This window comes from Lontra canadensis, unplaced genomic scaffold, assembly GCF_010015895.1.
Source record: "Lontra canadensis isolate GAN:19392208 unplaced genomic scaffold, GSC_riverotter_1.0 scaffold153, whole genome shotgun sequence".
NCBI classification, from domain to species: domain Eukaryota; kingdom Metazoa; phylum Chordata; class Mammalia; order Carnivora; family Mustelidae; genus Lontra; species Lontra canadensis.
The window spans coordinates 1,813,230-1,833,485 of record NW_022631147.1 but is presented as its reverse complement, the minus strand read 5'-3'; the positions used below and the strand labels follow the sequence as shown (position 1 = coordinate 1,833,485).

Below are 20,256 nucleotides of genomic sequence, written 5' to 3'. Positions count from 1 at the left end.
TGGTGGGGTCTTTGCCTGGTTTGGGGATCAAGATAATGCTGGCCTCATAGAATAAGTTTGGAAGTTTTCTTTTCGTATCTATTTTTTTTGAAATGACTTCAGAAGAATAGGTATTAATTCTTTAAATGTTTGTTGGAATTCTGCTGGGAGGCCATCTGACTCTGGACTCTTTTTTGTTAGATTTTTAATTACTGATTCAATTTCTTTGCTGGTTATGGGCCTGTTCAGGTTTCTCATTCTTCCTGTTTCATTTTCAGTAATTTATATGTTTCAAGGAATGCATCCTTTTCTTCCAGATTGCCTAATTTTTTGGCATATAATTGCTCATAATATTCTCTTATAGTTGTTTGTATTTCTTCAGTGTTGGTTGTGATCTCTCCTTGTTCATTCATGATTTTATTTATTTGGGTCCTTCCTCTTTTCTTTTTTGATACATTTGGCTAGGGGTTTATCAATCTTATTAAATCTTTCAAAGAACCAGCTCCTAGTTTCATTGATCTGCTCAAGTGTTGGTTTTTTTTTTTTTTAAATTTCTATGTTATTTATATCTGCCCTACTGTTTATTATTTCTCTTCTCCTGCTGGATTTAGGCGTTATTTGCTGTTCTTTTTCCATCCTTTAGATGTAAAATTAGGTTGTGTATTTGAGACGTTTCTTATTTCTTGAGAAAGGCCTGTATTGCTATATACTTCCATCTTAGGACTACCTTTGTTGCATCCCAAAGGTTCTAAACTGTCATGTGTTTACTCTTATTTGCTTCCATGTATTTTAAAAAAATACTTCTTTAAATTCCTGATTGGCCCATTCATTCTTTAGTAGGATGCTCTTTAGCCTCCATGTATTTGTGTTCCTTCCAAATTTTTTCTTGTGATTGAGTTCAAGTTTTAAAGTACTGTGGTCTGAAAATATGCATGGTATAATTTCAGTCTTTTTGTACTACAGGAGATTTGATTTGTGACCTATTATGTGATCTCATCTGGAGAATGTGCCATGTGCACTTGAGAAGAATGTGTATTCTGTTGCTTTAAGATGGAATGCTTTGTATATATCTGTGAAGTCCATCTGTTTCAGTGTGTCATTCAAAGCCCTTGTTTCTTTGTTGATCTTCTGCTTAGATGATCTGTCTATTGTTGTGAGTGGGGTGTTAAGTCCCCTACTATTACTGTATTACTATCAATGTATTTCTTTAATTTTGTCATTAATTGGTTTATATAATTGGCTGTTCCCAAGTTAAGGGCATAAATATTTACAATTGTTAGATCTTTTTGTTGGATAGACCCTTTTTATTATGATAGAGTGTCCTTCTTCATCTCTTATTACAGTCTTGGTTTAAAATCTAATTTGTGTGATATAAGGATTGCTACTCCAGCTTTCTTTAGATGTCCATTAGCATGATAAATGTCCTCTACCCTCTCACTTTCAATCTGGAGGTGTCATTTGGTCTAGAATGAATTTCATATATACAGCATATCAATGGGTTTTTTTTTTTTAAATCCAATCTGACACCCTATGTTTTTTGATTGGAGCACTTAGTCCATTTACATTCAGAGTAATTATTGGAAGATCTGAATTTAATGCCATTGTATTACCTGTAAAGTCACTGTTTCTGTAGATTGTCTCTGTTCCTCTCTGGTCTTTGTTAGTTTGGGCTCTCTCTCTTCATTCAAAGGATCCCCTTTAATAGTTCCTGCAGGGCTGGTTTAGTGTTCACAAATTCCTTTAGCTTTTGTTCGTCCTGGACATTCTTCATCTCTCTTTCTATTCTGAATGACAGCCTTTATCTCTCCTCTATTCTGAATAACAGCTATTCTTGGTTGCGTATTTTCCCATTTAGCACAATGAATATATCATGCCAGCCTTTTCTGGCCTGCCAGGTCTCTGTGGACAGGTCTGCTGCTGGCCTTATATTTCTACTCTTGTAGGTTAAGAACATTTTGTCCTGAGCTGCTTTCAGGATTTTTTCTTTATCTCTGAAATTTGCAAGCTATTATATCTTGAGTTGTTGACCTATTTTTGTAGATTTTGAGGGGGTTTATCTGTGTCTCCTGGACTTAAATGCCTGTTTCCTTCCCCAAATTAAGGAAGTTAAAACTATTCTCATTTTAAAAATTCTTTTTTCTTTTTGCTGTTCTGACTGGGTGATTTCCACTGTTGTCTTTCAGATTGCTAAGCCATTCTTCTGTATCATCTAATCTGCTGTTGATTCCTAGTGTATTTTTCAATTCAATTATTGTGTTCTTCAGCTCTGTGAGTCCTCTCTGGTACTTTCTTATATTTTCTAACTCTTTGTTGAAATTTTCACTGTGTTCCTCCATTCTTCTTTTGATTTTGGTGAACACCTTTATGACCATTACTTTGAACTCTACTTTGTCTGGCAAATAACCTGTCACCATTTCTTCAGGGTTTTTTCCTCCTGGGGCTTTATCTTGTTCTTTCATTTAGAACATATTCTCTTGTCTCCTTATTTTGTTTGACTTTCAGTGTTAGTATCTACATATGAGGTGGAATAGCCACCACTCCCAGTCTTAAGGAGTAGTCTTGTGTACATTGTGTACATTCCCTGTGTATATTGCATGTGCCTGGAAGCTTTGGCTGGCTGGCTGGACCTGAAGCCAATGTGTCCTGGGGGAGTCCAGGGGTGCACTATGCCTGGATGACCCTGATGGAATGGCTTGAGCCTAAGCAGGCACTGGCTGGGGTATGTGGGAATACACTGAAACTGGAGGTCACCTTGGCAGGGTGGTTGGAGGTGGGGCAGGGATGGGTGGAGGGTTATCTTGGGGAGAGCTGGTGTAGGTTAAGGGCCTATGGCTCACTGGAGTAACCCTAGCAGGCCAACTAGAGCACCTGGATCCTGCTCCCATCTGTACTATCAAGGTGGAGGGGAATGTAAACAATGGTGCTTGTTGGTACCTCCAACTTGAAGAGAACTCCAGTAGTTCCCCTTCCCCTGCCATTTAGTGGATACAAATGGATTTCCTTCACTTATAGTGTTGTTGCCCTTTAAGTCACTGTTCTTTCTGTGTCCCAGGTTGGGTGAATTTGGGTATAGGGCTCTCAGTGTTATTCTTCCTCACTGCAGGTTGTCACATTGGTTTGTTGGAGAAGGGTTTCCCATAGTTACCATATCTTAATCTTTCCTGTCATTTTCTGTGTGGTTCCTCTAACCTTTGTTGTGTAGAAGTTGTTCAATCAGCACTCAGTTCTTCCAGAAGAATCACTCCATATGTGGGTGTAGATTTGGTGTATCCTTGGGAGGAGGTGAGTTCAGCGTCTTCTTATGCCAACATTTTGGACTGCCTCCCTCAGCCTTTGTTTCTCTTTAGTTTGGCAGCATAACTTGAACTATTTTTAATTTTTTAAAGATTAGCTCATTACTTTAACATGTGTCTTGCTAGCCTGGTTCTTGTTTTCTTTCATTTTAGATGTTTCTCTTATTTTCTGGAAGGATTTAACTGAGAAAGGCACTTCTCTGCTGGATTATTCACTGAACTGAATTTCTACACATCATTATCTTTCTTATTTTACCAATGAAGGAGCTGAAGTAGAGAGAGAATAAATGACTTATCACATTTTAAACAAGCTTCAGCAGCTGAATTTGAGGCAGGTGGTCTTTTGATCACATTCTATAAAACACTATAATAAGCTAGAAGCTGTTTGTGAGCAGTCACATCTTTCTAGGTACATTCTATTCTACGTAGCTTTTCCCACACAGTGGTTAAGAAATACTCATCATCTATAAAGACAGTAGATTATCTCAGCCAAGGCTGCTGCTAGCCCATAAGGTAACTTTGTACAAACCAGAAGGCATCCCTTCAGGTGAACATGGACCTGAGGGAGCATGGCCCAACCAGCAGAGCACAGGTGAGATCTTAAACCACACCTGTTGGCTGGCTGAACACCTTGATCCAGGCACAGCTTGTACAATTGTATGTGATGACTTTGACCATAGTCACCATTTGCCAATATGACCCCCTTTTGACAGTTCTAATTTAAAAAGAAAGTTAAGCATTTGAGAGATCCACACAGTCAGTAACATTCCATTTTGATGGGGTTTAGCCTTGCTTTAGGTAACACTCATCACCTTCTGCTTTTTGAACTATAAACTGTGACTTCAAGATATCATCCAGAATAATTTCTAGAAATTAATGGAGTGCTAGAATTCAAAGTAAATATGCTAGAGACGAAAAAAACATTCAAGGAGCAAAGGAAACAAGAGTAGGCCAGGCGTCTTCAACATCCCTAGATGTGAAGGTTACCACTGAACCAGTGCTCTGATACTACCCAGAATGGGAAGATCTTGGGAGCATTTTGCCAGCTGTTGGGTTAGTCTGCTAGATCCTCTAAATGGTTCTCCCAGTAGCCCTCAGATGACCCCTACCTTCTGTTTTGATCCGCAGGGCTGTCCGGACCAGGGCGAACAGGGTAGCATTGAACATGACTGTCCCATCACTGTTCAGAGGCATGTTCATGGAGACCAGGCGCTGGAGGTTAAGAGGAGGCAAAGTTGGTGATTATAGCAAACTGTTCTCAAATGATCTACAGAACCACCATGGCAGGAGAATGCTGGGAGGGAGCCTTCAAACTTGTGTGCAAGTGTCAGCAGCAGGTAGGGGTTTGAGGCATGGGTCACTAAAATGTATTCAAAACGTCTTCTGGGGAGAATTTCAGCTCTCCCATAAGTACTCTCACCCTTCTGCCCCCAGCGAGGCAGGAATGGAATTTGTCCTTATTAGACCCTTGCTCCCACAAAGACATGTTAAGCCCACCCAACACCCTCCTCATCTCAAATGTCTACTCAGGCATATGGATGCACTCTCTACTGGCATGCCAGGCACTTGCCAGGAGCCCACCTGGAGCCAGCATTCATCCAGAGCCTTGCTAAGAGAGACAGTAATGGCAGGTTTGCATTGCAGGAGGCACAGTGTATCCTCTTTTCTGTATATTAAAAAACATACCTCTGCATCAGGCTGGGTCAAAAGCTTGTTGACTGGATAGTATTGAATTGCCCTTTTCCCTCCTTTCTCACTGGCCCAAATTGCTGTTGCTGCATTGTGCCCCGGTGTGGGGCCTCAGCACACAGCAGAGTAATTATGAGAAAGAGCACCATGAAAGTCATTCTGGCATTTGCTCTCAAGATGTGGTCAAAGATGTTATTTGTTAGATCACATGGTGTCCTCTCGTTAATCAAAGTGCCAAGAAGAGTTATAATTTTCCTGAGTGACTGGGTCTTCTTGACTCTCATGGACAGTGTGAATTGTGGGGCAGTCACTGGGAAGCTGAACACATTGGTAGCCTGTCCAGGCCCCTCTGGAGGCTGTGATGGATGCACTGTCACCTCATGCAGGCCACACAGTCCCTGCTGTTTTGTCCGTTGGGCTTTGACTTTACATTTAACTTGTGCTTTTTTCCCCTCCTCATATCTTATATAACCTTGGAAGCCTTCTAAAATTTTTTTGGGAACAAAGTGGAGATATAAGTGAGAAAAAACTGAGTAAAATGGAGCACAATTCAATTCTCTATTGCCCATGAATGGATTATCTGGAGTTGAGGTTTTCTATTTGTCCTTCTTCTATACAGCTCTCTCACCTCACTTCCCCCAACTCCTTTCAGCTCACTGTTATTCCAACAGGGAGTATGGAATGGTGGAAGTGGGAATTAAAAGAGGGGGTAGAGTAGAAACAGTACTCTTCAGCAACGGCTACCTGGTTGAGATTACAATGAGGTAAGAGAGGTGCCTGAGCACACACAATTTATGGGGTGTTCACTCTCAAGGTCATGTGAGGGTCACATGAGCAAGAGTTGGGTCTTAAGAGTCTAAGATGCTTGTCTTTAATTTTTATAGGGTCACAGACTCACTTAGAAATCTGATGAACATGATGGATCCTCTCTTTGGTACAATTTGTGAGTGTTTCAGTGATTTTGTACACAATTTTAGGGCTTTACAGGTCCCTGAAGCTGATGCATGGACCCTTTAATAGCTCCCTGATCCCAGGAAGAGAACCCTTAATCTATCCATCCTTGGCTGAAAGTCTTCCAGGATGACTAGGTGGTAAAACCTGATGGGACTGGGCATGTGGCTTGTTGGATCATGAGGCATTAACTTCAGTTTTCTTTTATAGAATCTGAGGGTTTATTGTTGGAAGGAACCTTAAAATATAATCTGGCTCAGGCCTATTTCTTTAGCACATAAAATATTATCTTCACTTCCTTAAAGTATCAATGGCCTGACCAAGGTCACGAGACAAATAGGCTTCTTCCCTCTCATATTTTCTTTTTCCCCTGTGAACCCAGATATTATCTCTTACTTTGCAAGCCACACGGTGAGGGCATAGCTTCCCAAAACCCAGTGGGGGCTGAATCCGCCGGAGCAGGGTCACCACGTCCAGGTGTTTGATACGACCCCTAAAAGAGGAAAGGCAGAAGGGAAAGATTAGTCAGAGGGTCATGGTTTTAGCCTGTAGCCCAAGACTCACGTATTAGGCTCTCCACAGCTATTGGCCTATTGGTCAATCTCAGTGCAGCGTTGCAGAATTGCATGGCAAAACTCTAAAACCAATATATACATGTTTAGATTTTAATGAGCAATTTTCCACCAGTTCTATGTTCAAGGTGGAAGGAACTTCAGGTAGCGCAATGAGATTCTCACATATACTTGCTGTGGCAATCTAACCATCTGTCCAAAAAGCATTTATTAAGTGTCAACCAAATGTGATTGACCAGTGAGGGTATCCTTGTACCCAAGGCGGGAATAGAGTTGAGATCTACTTGACTCTAAACATTTTAACTTGAATACTTACTAGTTATTCCTGACGCAAGGATCTCCCATCCTTCTATTCAACTGAAAATAGATATGTTTTTGATTTAGTCAAAGATGCTTGGCCTACTATTGCTGGCTCTTGACCCTTGACCCTGGGGTCTGGTGCAATTCAGTGTTTCTAATCAATCTACCCAACGCTAACTTGTGTTGAACCTCTTCTGTGGGTATGGTCACATTGTGTCCTCTGGGCTTTGGGAATCAGTATTTCCCTCTGGGAACTTACTTGGCTTCAGGATCATACTCTGCCCAGATTCTTTTAAATTCATCCAGATGATGGGGACCAAGAATTGACCAGTCCCTTGTCAGGTAGTCAAAGTTGTCCATGATGACAGCTACAAAGAGGTTGATGATCTGCAGAGAACAGAGATATGAAGCGTTTCTTGCCACTTAAATCCACTTTGCCAGTTAGTGCCATGCATGGCAGAAGCCTACATTTCTGAAGACCAGCTCTATTTACCATTTAAAATATCAGCCCCTGGAACTTTTGTCTCTTGGCTATGAACCTGACACAGGTCTCCTCGGAGTGGTGTGGGATGAATCCCACATGTGGGCTGTACAGTTTCCCTCATACCAAACTTTGGGTAGGGTTGCCAAGGACGGAGGGCAGCTTTCTCAACCACCCTTCCTCACACTCCTCATCAAAGTATCCAAAACATATCGGTTGCCTCTGGGCCCCCTCACACATCCCTTCTGTCCTCTGGGAGACTGCCACCATGGTAATAGCCAAGAAGAGATAAGAAAGGTGCTGGTTGGGCTCACTCTGGCCCAGGGCTTTGTGCCCTTTTCTAGTGGTTGGACACTGCTCCTAACTGAGTCTTTCCAAGCTGGTTCCTCTGACTGCAAGATGCAGGGATAGATAGCGGGCCTGGGCTGCCTTGAACTGCACACTCATGATCTGTGGCTGTTTAGTCCCACCTCTGCTTACCAAGAAGGCACAGAGCATGTAGAAGCTGATGAAGTAGAAGACCGCGAAGCTGCTGCCACAGGGTGTTTCACCTTCTGTGCTGTTGCTGGGCTCCGACTCGGGGGCACACTTCTTCCCTGGCATGCAGGCCAGCATGATATCCTGCCATGCCTCCCCTGTGGCACACCTAGGGGAGAGCGGTGAGAGAGTCCACCACCCATGGGGCCCATCTCATATCTCTGGATCTTTTCTTCACCCCTTGCCCCATCCTCCTCCGCTAGAGGGAACTACTAAATTGAATTTGTTGTTTATCAATCCCTGAATGCTCTGATAATGTTCACTAAATATGAAGATACATGGCATTGTTTTGAATGTTTTAAAACTTTCCATAGATGGGAACAAACCACCTTTTCTGAAAAGTTCCTCTTTTTGCCATTCATATTAAGTTTTGGAGATTAATCCATTCGGCTCTCGTTTATTCATCTTAACTGCCATATAGCAGTATATTCTATGTATATACTAATTTTTAAAAAAGATTTTATTTATTTATTTGAGAGAGAGCAAGAGCATGAGCAGAGGCAGAGGGAGAAGCAGACTCCTCACTGAGCAGGAGCCTAATGTGGGACTCGATCCCAGGACCCCGGGATCACAACCTGAGCCAAAAGCAGATGCTTAACTGACTGAGCTATCCAGGTGCTCTGTATATACCATTTTAAAAAACCTGCTGTCCTGTTAAAGCTTTCCCTTTTCTTTCCCTTTTTGCTATTACAAAGAACCCTGCAATGAGCATGCAGGTCCATGCCTTGATATCTGCTTAGAAAGTGGAATTTCCAGGTGAAGTAGGTATGTCTTCGTTTTCACTAGTTATTGCTGCTTCTCCAAGAATTATGCTCTTGTCATCAGTGCAGGACAAATGTCATTGCTCTGCAGACCTGTTGACATTTTTTTGTTTGTTTTATTGAGGCATAATTCACAAATAAAATTGGAAGATATTTAAAGTGTCCATCGTGATGATTTGATCCAATTCTACATTGTGCAAGGATTCCTCCCACCTAGTTAATTAACACACTCATCACTTCACATATTTATTTTCTTTGATGAGCACATTTCAGATTTTTAGCAAATTTCAAGTATGTAATAGAGTGTTATCAACTATCATCACCATGTTACACATTAGATCTTCAGACCTTCTTTATCTGGTAGATCAATGCGTGTGCCCTTCTACTAACTTCTTCCTATCCCCACCCCATCCAGCTTCTGGCAATTCCTTTTCTACACTCTGATTCTATGGGTTTAGACTTGTCAACTCTTTGTATTAGTGAATTTTTAAAAATGTTGCTCATATGATGGATGTGAAATGATATTTCATTGCTGTCTTAATTTGTGTTTAAATGGTTAGTGGGTTAAGAACTTTTATTTCACCTTCTGTTGAACTGCAATATTCATATTTTAGTCTGTTTGTCTCTTGGGTTGCCTTCTTGTTCATTTGTGGTCTTTTTAAAAAAATATATTCTTTCTATTATCATTTGTCAGTTACATGCATAACAAGTAGCTTCTTTCAGTCTGTGGCTTGTCTACAGCCTTATTTATGGTGAAGCCTATTTATTTTAATGAATCTGAGGTTTATTTTACTTTTTTAAAGATTTATTTATTTATTTGAGAGAAAGAGATAGAGAGAGTTAGCTTGGGGAGGGGCAAAGGGAGAGGGAGAGGATCTCAAGCAGACTCCCCACTGTATGCAGAGCCCAACAGGAGGCTAGATCCCATGACCCTGAGATCATGACCTGAGCTGAAATCAAGAGTTGGACATTTAACCCACTGACTGAGCCATCCAGGAACCCCTGAAGAATCTAAAATTTAAATTTCACTGTGCTTTTTGCCATCTTGTTTGAAGAAATCTTTCCTTATTCTAGGTCATAAAGATATTCTCCTATATATTCTAAAAATCATAAATTTTGTTTTTTTGTAATAATGCATTAATCTGGAATGTATTTTTGTGCTTGATATAAGGTAGAAATATGCTTTATCTTTTCCTGTGTAGATAACTAATTTTCTTAATACAATTTATTGAGCAAGTTCATCTTTACCTAGTGATTTGAAATATCCTTTCTGACATAAATTATATTTCCATAGATGTGTGGGTCTTGTGTTGCCTTTTCATTCTATTCTGTAGGTTTATTTGTCTATGTTGGTACAAATGGATCACACAGTCCTAATCAAGAAGCTTTATATTAAGTCTTGCTCTCTTATAAACAGTGAGTCCTTCCAGCTTGTTGGTCTTCAAAATTGCCTTGGCTCTTCACTTTTCCTTTTTTCTTACACAGACACGTTAGAATCAGCTCATCAAGTTCCATGAATAATCCCACTGAGAGTCTTATTGGTATTCCATAGATTAACTCGGAGAATTTGATATTTTGGTGACATTAAGTGTCCCAGTCATCAACACGGCATATCTCTCCATTTGTTTAATGTCTTTTAAGAAATTTTTATAGTTCCCCATGTATATCTTTTGTTAGTTAATTCTAGGTATCTTATTTGAAATAAATAAACAAAATGTTATTATAAGCAGTAAATTTAAGAAGTTATATTTATCTGTAAAAGATTTGCTGAATTCTCTTAGCTCTGCAGTTTCTCTTGTATAGTTTACTTGGGCAATTAATTTTGAAAAGAGGTTTTATTTATTTTCCTTTTATTGTAGTAAAATACACATAACAAAGAATTAACCATCTTAACCGTTTTTAAGTGTTTCATTTACTGGTATTAAATACATTCACCTTGTTGTGCAGCCATTACCACCATCGAGCCCCATAATTTTTTCATCTTGTAAAACTGAAACTCTGTGCCTATTAACTAATAAGTCCCTGTTCTCTTCTCCCCACCCCCATTCCAGACCCTGGCAACCACGATTCTACTTTCTGTGTTTACAATTTTGACTAAGTACCTAAAATACGTGGAATCACATAGTATTTGTCTTTTTGTGACTAACGTATTTCACTTAGTACTGTCCTTGAGGTTCAACCCTGTTGGAGCATATTGTAGAATTCCCTTCCTTTTTCAAGGCTGAATAATATTTTATTGTATATATATACTACATTCTGCTTATCTATTCACCTATCAATGGGCAGTTGGGTTGCTTCCACATAGGGGCACAAATATCTCTTCTATTCTTGGTTGGGATATATACCCAGAAGTGGAATTGATGGATCATATGATAATTTTATTTTTAATTTTTGGAGGAACCATCATACAATTTTCCACAATGGCCATGCCTTTTTATATCCTGCAACAGGGCATAACGGTTCCAATTGCTCCACATCCTTGCCAACACTTGTTTTCCATTTCGTTTTGTTTTGTTTTTTGATAGTAGCCTTCTTAATGAGTATGAGGTAGTAGCTCACTGTGGTTTTGATTTACATTTCCCTGTGGTTAGTGATGTTAGGCATCTTTTCGTGTGCTCATTGCCCATTCATGTATCTTCAGAGAAATGTCTATTCAAAATCTATTCAAGTCTTTTGCCCATTAAAAAAAAAAGATTTATTTATTTTTAGAGAGAGAGAGTGCTTGTGAGTGTCAGTGGTGGGAATAGGGGGAGGGGCAGAGGAAGCAGGGGAGAAGCAGACTCCCACCGAGCCAGGATCCTCACATGGGACTGGGTCTCAGGACTCTGAATCACAACCTGAGCCAAAACCAAGAGTCAGACATTTAACCAACTGTGCTATCTAGGCGCCTCTGGATCTTGGAACTTTCTGAGGACCAAAACCTTGACTATCTTTTCAGTTTCTATTGTGGTTAATTAAAAAAATTCTTTTTAAGGGACGCCTGGGTGGCTCAGTGGGTTAAGCCGCTGCCTTCGGCTCAGGTCATGACCCCAGGGTCCTGGGATCGAGTCCCGCATCGGGCTCCTTGCTCAGCAGGGAGCCTGCTTCTCTCTCTCCGCCTCTGCCTGCCTCTCTGCCTGCTTGTGTGCTGTCTCTCTCTCTCTTCCTCTCTGACAAATAAATAAATAAATAAAATCTTTAAAAAAAATTCTTTTTAAGACAATTTTGTGATTTATATTTTCCTACATAAAATCACCTACTTTTAAATTTTCTCATATATTGGCATAAATTTGTTCATAATATTTTATCATTCTAAAAATCTCTTCCATATCTATAATTGTGTGACTTTTCTTATTCCTGACGTGTCTTTCTTAAAAATTGGTTTTGACAAGAGTTTGTCTATTTATTGTTCTTTTCAAAGAACTTAGTTTTAGGGTTTATTGATAAATATTTTTGTTTTATATTTTATTAGTGTCTGCTCTTATTTTAGTAAGTGTATTCTTTCATACTTTGGGGTTATTTGCTATTCTTTTTCCATTCATTAGTTTGGTTATTATAGATTTTATAAAATAAATTATGGCTCTGAAATTTTCTTTGGTATTGATTGGTGCATTTTGTAAATTTAAGATGTACTGCTCTAACTCTTTAATTTCTAAGAAGTATGTAGCTTCAGCTGTGAGTTATTTAGAACAGTGACTCAAGCGGCATCTGTGTGGCTCAGTGGGTTAAGCCTCAGCCTTTAGCTCAGGTCATGATCTCAGGGTCCTGGAGCAAATAATCCTAAAATTTGTATGGAATCAGAAGAGACTCCGAATTGCTAAGGAAATGTTGAAAAACAAAAATAAAACTGGTGGCATCACGTTACCTGATTTCAAGTTTTACTACAAAGCTGTGATCACCAAGATAGCATGGTACTGGCATAAAAACAGACATATAGACCAGTGGAACAGAGTAGAGATCCCAGATATGGACCCTCAACTCTATGGTCAAATAATCTTCGACAAAACAGGAGAAAATATACAGTGGAAAAAAGACAGTCTCTTCAATAAATGGTGCTGGGAAAACTGGACAGCTATATGTAGAAGAATGAAACTCGACCATTCTCTTACACCGTACACAAAGATAAACTCGAAATGGATAAAAGACCTCAACGTGAGACGAATCCATCAGAATCCTAGAGGAGAACATAGGCAGTAACCTCTTCGATATCAGCCACAGCAACTTCTTTTAAGATATGTCTCCAAAGGTAAAGGAAACAAAAGCGAAAATGAACTTTTGGAATTTCATCAAGATCAAAACCTTCTGTTCAGCAAAGGAAACAGTCAAAAAACAAAGAGACAACCCATGGAATGGGAGAAGATATTTGCAAATGATAGTACAGACAAAAGGTTGATATCCAGGATCTATAAAGAACTCCTCAAACTCAACACACACAAAACAGATAATCATATAAAAAAAAGGGTCCTGAGATTGAGCCCCTCATCAGGCTCTCTGCTCAGCAGGGAGCCTGCTTTCCTCTGCTGCCTCTGCCTACCTCTCTGCCTACTTGTGATCTCTCTCTCTGTCAAATAAATAAATAAATAAATAAATCAATCTTAAAAAAAAAAAAGAACAGTGGCTCAAAACATTTAAGTGGGTAGATTTTGGAGGAACTACCAATTTTGTGGTTAATTTCTAATTTTTGTTGTATTGAAGTTAGAGAAGTTTTAGAATTTATTGAATTCTTCTTTGTGACTTAAATCTTGGCCCATTTTTATGAATGTTTCTGGGTTCTTAAAAACAAAGTACTTTTTTGGGTCATCTATTGATTACAAATTTACTTAAATTTATCAGTTGTATTTTTAGATTTTTTTTTACCCTTTCTTTTATTTTGTTCTATTTGTTCTGTCATGTTTTTACATGTCTCCCATTGTGTGTGTGTGTGTGTTCATTTCCCCCTTATCATTCATTAGTATCCTTGATATGTTTCCATGTAGTTTTATGATTGTTTTGTAATCTTGGTGGATTATACCTTTTATCAATAATAAATATCCCTCTTTGTATTGTTTAATGCTTTTCACCTGGAATTTTATTTCTTCTGATGTTATTACTACATCTATTTTTTTTTTTTTTTGGATGTTTTGTTTAGTATTCTTTTTCCATTCCTTTATTTTCCCATTCCTTTATTTTACTCTATCATAAACAGGCTACAGTTAGACTTCTTGAAGTCAACATTAGAGTATCTATCTTTTAATAGAGAAATTGAATTTTTAGTGATTAATTTTTGTTTTTATTCCTACCATCTTGTTTTATTTTCTAATTTCCTTTCCCCCTCTCTTCCTCCCCACCCCACCTTCCTTCTTTTGTCTTTCCTTCCTTTTGCAGAATTGCTAAGGTTTTCCTTGCATTTTTTTTCTTTTCCATCTAGAGATTTGGAATATATATATTCCATTTCTGTTTCTCTAATGGTTTACATTCAAATATTTAACATACCTATTTATACACTTTCCACTGGCTGTGTATAGATTGAGCGATATCTGTTTCTTTTCCATAAACAAGAGAAGAATGTCAGCACATTTTCATGTTTCTCATTCTTCCTACCTTGTTGAGATAACATAGGATTTCACTTCCAAATTGCTATTAAGGTTTTGGACATTTTACCTTAACAGTTATTATTTTTTATTAAAAAATTTATTACAAAAGCTTTCAACCATATACAAAAGTAGAAAATACAAAGAAACGCCATGTACCCATCACCCAATCTTAACAATCATCAATATTTTGCTGTGTGTGTTTCATCTACTTCCCCAACCACCCCCTTTACCCTTTTTGGTTGGAGTATTTTATTTTATTATCTTATTTTATTCTTTTGCATTCTCACCTTTTAAAAATACTGAAAGAGGAGGGGCGCCTGGGTGACTCAGTTTGTTAAGCATCCGACTTTTGATTTTAGCTCAGGTCATGATCTCAGGATAGAGACTGAGCCGGAGCTTAGTGTGGGCCCAGCATGGGGCTCCCTTCTCAGTGGGAAACCTGCTTCTCCCCTTCTCCCTCTGCCCCTCCCCCTGTACATGCACACACTCTCTCTCCCTCTCTCTCTAAAATGAATAAATAAATCTTTTTTTTTTAATTGAGAATTGACACACAATGTTACATTAGTTTCAGGGGTACAACATAGTGATTCCATAGCTCACCATGACTGTAGCCACAATCTGTCACCATATAACAGTATCACAGTACCACTGACTATATTCCCCATTCTGTATCTTTTATCTCCATGATGGGATATCTTAAAGCAAATCCCACACCTCATGTAATATCATTGTATCAACCCTAAATACTTCAATATGCATTCTGAAAATAAAACAATATGTTTTACGTAACCACAAAATAATTATTACACTTAAAAATTAGCAATAATTATTTAATAAATAATACCTCCCTTAACAATTATTTAGATTTAATATGAGCTTTATGATTTCTTTGCTCATAACTCATAGCTATAAACTTTATGGTTACTTTACTAATATCATTACTCTCTTCATTCAATATCTTAGATTAATTTTTCATTCTGTAGAAGGGCATCCTTGCATAGTTGTTTCAGAGGTTTATATAAGGGAGTAAACTTTCTGAGTTCTTATACTTTTGGAATCAATTTTGCTTTGTTACCTGAATGCTAATTAGGCTGTATTACAGGCATCTCCATTCAAAATATATTTTCTTAGGGTGCCTGGGTGGCTTAGTCAATTAAGCGGCTGTCTTTGGCTCAGGTCATGATCCCAGGGTCCTGGGATCAAGTCCCACATTGGGCTTCTTGCTCAGCGGGGAGTCTGTTTCCTCTCTCTCTCCCTCTGCCTGCTGCTCTCCCTACTTGGGCTCTCTCTCTCTATGTCAAATAAAAAAATACATACATATTTTTTCTTCATAATATTGCATACATTATTTGTCTTCTATTATGTACTTTTGTTAATGAGAAGTCTAATGAAAATTGGTATTTTTTGAAAATAACTCACTTTTTTCTCTGGGATGCTTCTAGGATATTTTCTTTATTCTTGGTATTCTAAAACTTCATACTGTGTCTGATGAAGGGACTTTTTGACAAACCTATTTGGCACTTAGTAAGCCATTTCAACCTGAAGGCTCATATCTTTATTTGAAATTTTCTTTGATCATCCCTTGATTTCATTCTTTCCATTCATTCTGTTGTTTTTACCTGAACTTGTATTAGAATGATAAATATTAACTTTTATTATAACTTTGATTTATATTAATTTTGATTTATATTTTATATATATTTTATCTATATTTTCAATTTTTTTGTCTTTTGTCCTTATATATATAAATAAATGTATATTTATATATATTTTATTTATATTTTTAATCTTTTTGTCCTTTTGGCTGTATACTGAGAGAACCCTAGATTTGCTCCTTCAGCTCATTATTTCATTCTTTAGCTGTGCCCATTTTCTGAAAATTTCAACAAGGATGTTTTCCTGAGTTGTCTCTTTAATTTGTTCTTCTTAATAATGACTTAATATTGACTTCTCCTCTGCCTCCCGCTTTTTAATTCAACAGATGTAATATGCTCTGCAGCTTCTCTAAAGATGTGAATTATATTTATTTTCAAATCTTATAGCTTTATATGTTCTTTTTCCTCCTCTTGTGCTCATTCATCTGCTAACTGAGGATTATTGATCTTTATTGGTATTCGTTTCCCTCCAAATACTTTGGGTTTATTATTGACTGTTCTTTGTGACTGAGGACCCAGTTCACATCTCTGTAGATCAAGTTCTCATTCCAGAGCCTCTCTGGGGACCATGAAAGAAACAGAACATGTGCCGCCAGGGGAGGTGGGGAGGTAGCCTCTCTTTGAGGGTAGGGGTTCCTCGGGGGGACCTGCTCTACTTCTCAGACCCCAAGGCCTGGGGGCGTGATGTCAAGTGCTGCTCCTTTCAGCTTGTGAGCATAAGCAACTGCTCTCCAAACACAGGTCCTTTGAGGAGCCAGTCTCGTCATGGCCCCAGGTCTCTCCCAGGCTTTTTACCTGCCAATCCTGGAACTGCTCTCACTTCTTCCACAGACCACACATTCTTGGGGATAGGTTCTCCTCAGATCTCGTTCCTTTGTCAATTGAATCCCTCTGGTTCCTTCCATTTAGAAATTCCTCGTTCATTCATAGTGCTCTTCCATGGTGTTTTTTTTTTTTTTTTTTAAACCTTCCTTCTTAGTACTGTTGTGGGTTTATTCTTTTAAGAAAAACCTTCTGTCATTAAGAAATTTAGGAAAGGAGGGGAGAGGGAGCCATGTGCTCAGTCTTATACCTGTGTCCAGCTCTGGTATTTAAATATGGCACAGGCTTAAGCGTTGTTGTTAGATTGTGGTTTACAGTGGCCTTTGTGTTCTCAAAGTCCACCATCTGAGGGAGGTGGTAATGTCTCACTGATATTTAAAGTGTTGTCATTTCGATTTAATACATTTTGAGTAATAATGATACTTGGGCTTGAGTGTGGGGAAAGGATTCTGTCGAACTCGGTGAAGGTGGGGCTCTCTGAGAGAGTGGGTCTCTGGATCTTCTGGAGAGGGACCCCAGGGAATGGCAGGGAGTTCACTGCCTCTCCCAGTGCCACAACATGGAGAGTATGTAAGCTGGAATGGATTTTAGAAATCATCTGGTCCAGGGATGGGGTAAATAGTTTTCAGCTACCAGCCCTGGTCTAGATGGTCTAGATAGTCTCCTCTAGCAGCCCAGCCTGTGAGGAACAGGAGAGCGAGGAAGACCAAGGGGACAGAGCAAGGGGGTCATTAAGAGTCAGAGGAGGAAGAAGCAGGCTGCGACATGGACTCACTCAGTCAGAAGCAGGCTGAGAAACACTCTTGACCCCAGCTAGGCCTGAGGCCGTGGCCTTCTGGGAAGGGTGAAGGCTCATGGCTGGCTTAATGAGGAGGACACTAAGTTCACGAGGACATAATAACCAGTAGAGCACATGGCATTGACATTGGCAGCTGTACTTGTTTGCAAGGGAACCGAGACTCAGAGAAGTCAGGTGTGTTACCCAAAGCGAATGTGTCACAGGCTTGGCTTTGAGCTGTTTGGCTTCCAGACGAGGGTGTTGTCAGTGTTTGACTTGTGATCCTCTAGCATTCTGGGGTGGTTACTGGCAGGTTTGTCAGTGGCCAGTGTGCTGCTCAGTGGGAAGTATTGCAAATAGCACGGAAATGCCAGCTTTCTAGTGCGGGGAGGGAGATCCAGCATCCTTTCCCTCCTCGCCCGCTCCCCTGGAAGGGTTCCCTCGCATTCTACGTCCAGACCTCAGGGCTGTGTCATGGAGGTGTTTGTAAGCATCTGTCCTCAGAGACTCACCTGAAGAGAAGCAGCACAGCTTGGGGGAAGGTCTGGAAGTTGTTGTTCCGGTTGATCTCTGTGGTGTCATTCAGGGCAATTTTCCCAAACACCTAAGCAGGGGGAGAGAAGGTAGATTCAGCGAAGTGTGGGCAGGCAGTGTAAGAGTCCCCACTCATTGTTCAGGGGTCTCTTCAGAGGTCTTGGCTGACTGGGGGTCCGGCCAGCCCAGGAGCTGAACTGAGTCCCCTGACGTGACCCGGCAGGGCCTCATGGGGGCAGGAACCTGCTGCCTCATCCAGCCTTTGATCTCCATCCACCACGCTGGACAGGTGTGAGAAGAAAAATACCCATGGACCCTCAAGAGAGGTCCTGCCGGGCCACGGGGAGCTGGGCTGAGAGCAGGTGGACACTGCCACCAGCCCCGTGCTTCTGTGTGGGGACAGAGTGCTCTCAGGTGTCCTTTTTGGCTACAGGTTCTTGAGAATATATATTTTTTCTCTTTAAAAAGACTTTATTGAGGAATAATTAACAAACATAATTGTCTATATTTAAAGTGTATGGTGTGGTGGTGATTTGATGTACAATGCTTGTAGAATCATTACCAAGACCAAGGTAATGAACACATCCATCACCTCCCACAGTTAACATATTAGCTGTGTGTGTGTGTGTGTGTGTGTGTGTGTGTGTGTGTGGTGAGAATGCCTAAGATCTACTGGCAGCCACTTCCAAGTACACAGCACTGTTACCAATTACAGTCACCATTAGGTCCTCAGAACTCAAGCCTCTGGCCTCCTTTTCATTGCCATTTCAGCCCAGATGTCTACTCTTCCAAATTCAGTTCTTGGATTTTGGCGCAATCTGGGATGTGGGCAAGCTTAATCTATCCCTGAAATTAGTGGTCTCCTTATTTTTTGTGGCCTGTTAGAGCTATGCCTATCTTAGAAGCCGTTGCCCTTGGTGAGGTGGCAGGGTGGCTCTTCTTATCTAAGATTCTGGCCTAGGATCCCGGGGTCTTTCTGCAAAGAATAAGCAGGGGAATCTTCCTTCAGGAGCCACTAAGGAAAAGTCCTGGCTGGTGTGAGTGCTGGGCTCTGGCGCTCTCGGGTCCCCCCAGGAGAGGCTGGCTGGAGAATGCTGCAGGCTTGGAGGTAGGGGAACGTGCAGTGGGCACCTGTGAGGGGAGGCCCTTGAAACTGCTGCGTGTTTGATGGGGAGAGCTTGCCAGCCTGACTCCCGCCTTCCCTCCTCCCTCCCTCCCTCTCCCTCCTCCTTCTTTCTTTCCCTTTCTCCTCCACCCCTCTCTGTCATTAGCTCCTCCAGAATGGTGCTGGGGTGGGGGATACTTCTCAGGCTGTCAGACCTGGGCAAGGGGAGGGGTGCTGTTTGACACACCCTTCGTGTTGTTTTCTGGAAGGACCTGTCTCTCCTGAGGCCCTCGGTGTCAGTCCGGGAGTGGTTTTCCCTACAGAGAGCAGAGACCAGGCCCGGGGCAAAGGGGAGAGAAGTGAGGGCAGCGCATGGCCATTCACCCTGCTACATGCAGGATGTCATTTGAAGGGACTTTCTAATTCTTCTGACCTTCTTGGCCTCAGAAGTGGAAGCTGAGGGAGGGAGCATCAGGAGCAAGAGGGAGATGTCTGGGAACGTGGGCCTGGGAGGCGGGAAGAGGCCGAGGAGCAGCGGGCTGGCTGTCCTACCTGCATCCCGATCACTGCGTAGATGAAGAACAGCATCACTATTAGAAGAGCCACATAGGGCAGGGCCTGGAAGGAAGCAAGGAGACAATGTGAGGCTGGTGGGAGATGGCTGACTAGATCCCTTCCCAGGGGGTGTTGTGACCTGGCTTTGGGGGGCCACTTCCAAGAGCCCCCACAGAAGATCTGGGCACCAGGAGAAGGCCTGAACCATGGCACTGACCTCTCATTTTCCCTTGGTTTCAATCACCTGGTGCACGGAGATAAGCAGGCTGCAGAGTAACAGATACATATAGTAGGATACCGCTTTAGTAAAAACAATCAAGCATGAACAAATGTCCTCTGACTAGACATAGGGCTTTGTTGAGTAGGGAGAAAGCCGTGAAGGATACACCCCAGGGTTTCCTGGGGAGGTGTGGGGTGGAGGCAGGTTACACCCTTCCTTTACATAGCTCGATGATATCCCGTTAGTCATTATAAAAATAATTACTAAGGAAAACTTAGGTAGAAGAAAGATCATGGACTCAAATCTGATTTCTGTCACTTTCTCATCATGAAAGCTTGGCCATATGACTTAACCTCTCTGAGCCTCAGTTTCCTTTTCTGAAAAGTGAGAAGAGTAATGACCTCTTAGGGGTTCTGTTGTGTTTAAACGATAGAAGGCTTACAAAAGGCTGAGTGTGATGCCTCCCATGTAT

At 40.7% G+C, this 20,256-nt stretch overlaps 1 protein-coding gene across 46 annotated transcripts in view; it reads right to left on the bottom strand.

Moving 5' to 3' along the window:
• The window catches only part of CACNA1C (calcium voltage-gated channel subunit alpha1 C), a 708,196-nt gene that overhangs the window by 31,712 nt on the left and 656,228 nt on the right, over positions 1–20,256 (bottom strand). For all 46 annotated transcript variants that reach the window (XM_032844463.1, XM_032844462.1, XM_032844471.1 and 43 more), the window contains 6 exons: positions 19,562–19,627; positions 17,883–17,974; positions 7,746–7,911; positions 7,044–7,171; positions 6,309–6,405; positions 4,382–4,484 (listed from right to left, as the gene is read on the bottom strand). In XM_032844463.1, the coding sequence (XP_032700354.1) occupies positions 4,382–4,484; positions 6,309–6,405; positions 7,044–7,171; positions 7,746–7,911; positions 17,883–17,974; positions 19,562–19,627 (652 nt within the window). The remainder of the gene's footprint in view (positions 1–4,381; positions 4,485–6,308; positions 6,406–7,043; positions 7,172–7,745; positions 7,912–17,882; positions 17,975–19,561; positions 19,628–20,256) is intronic.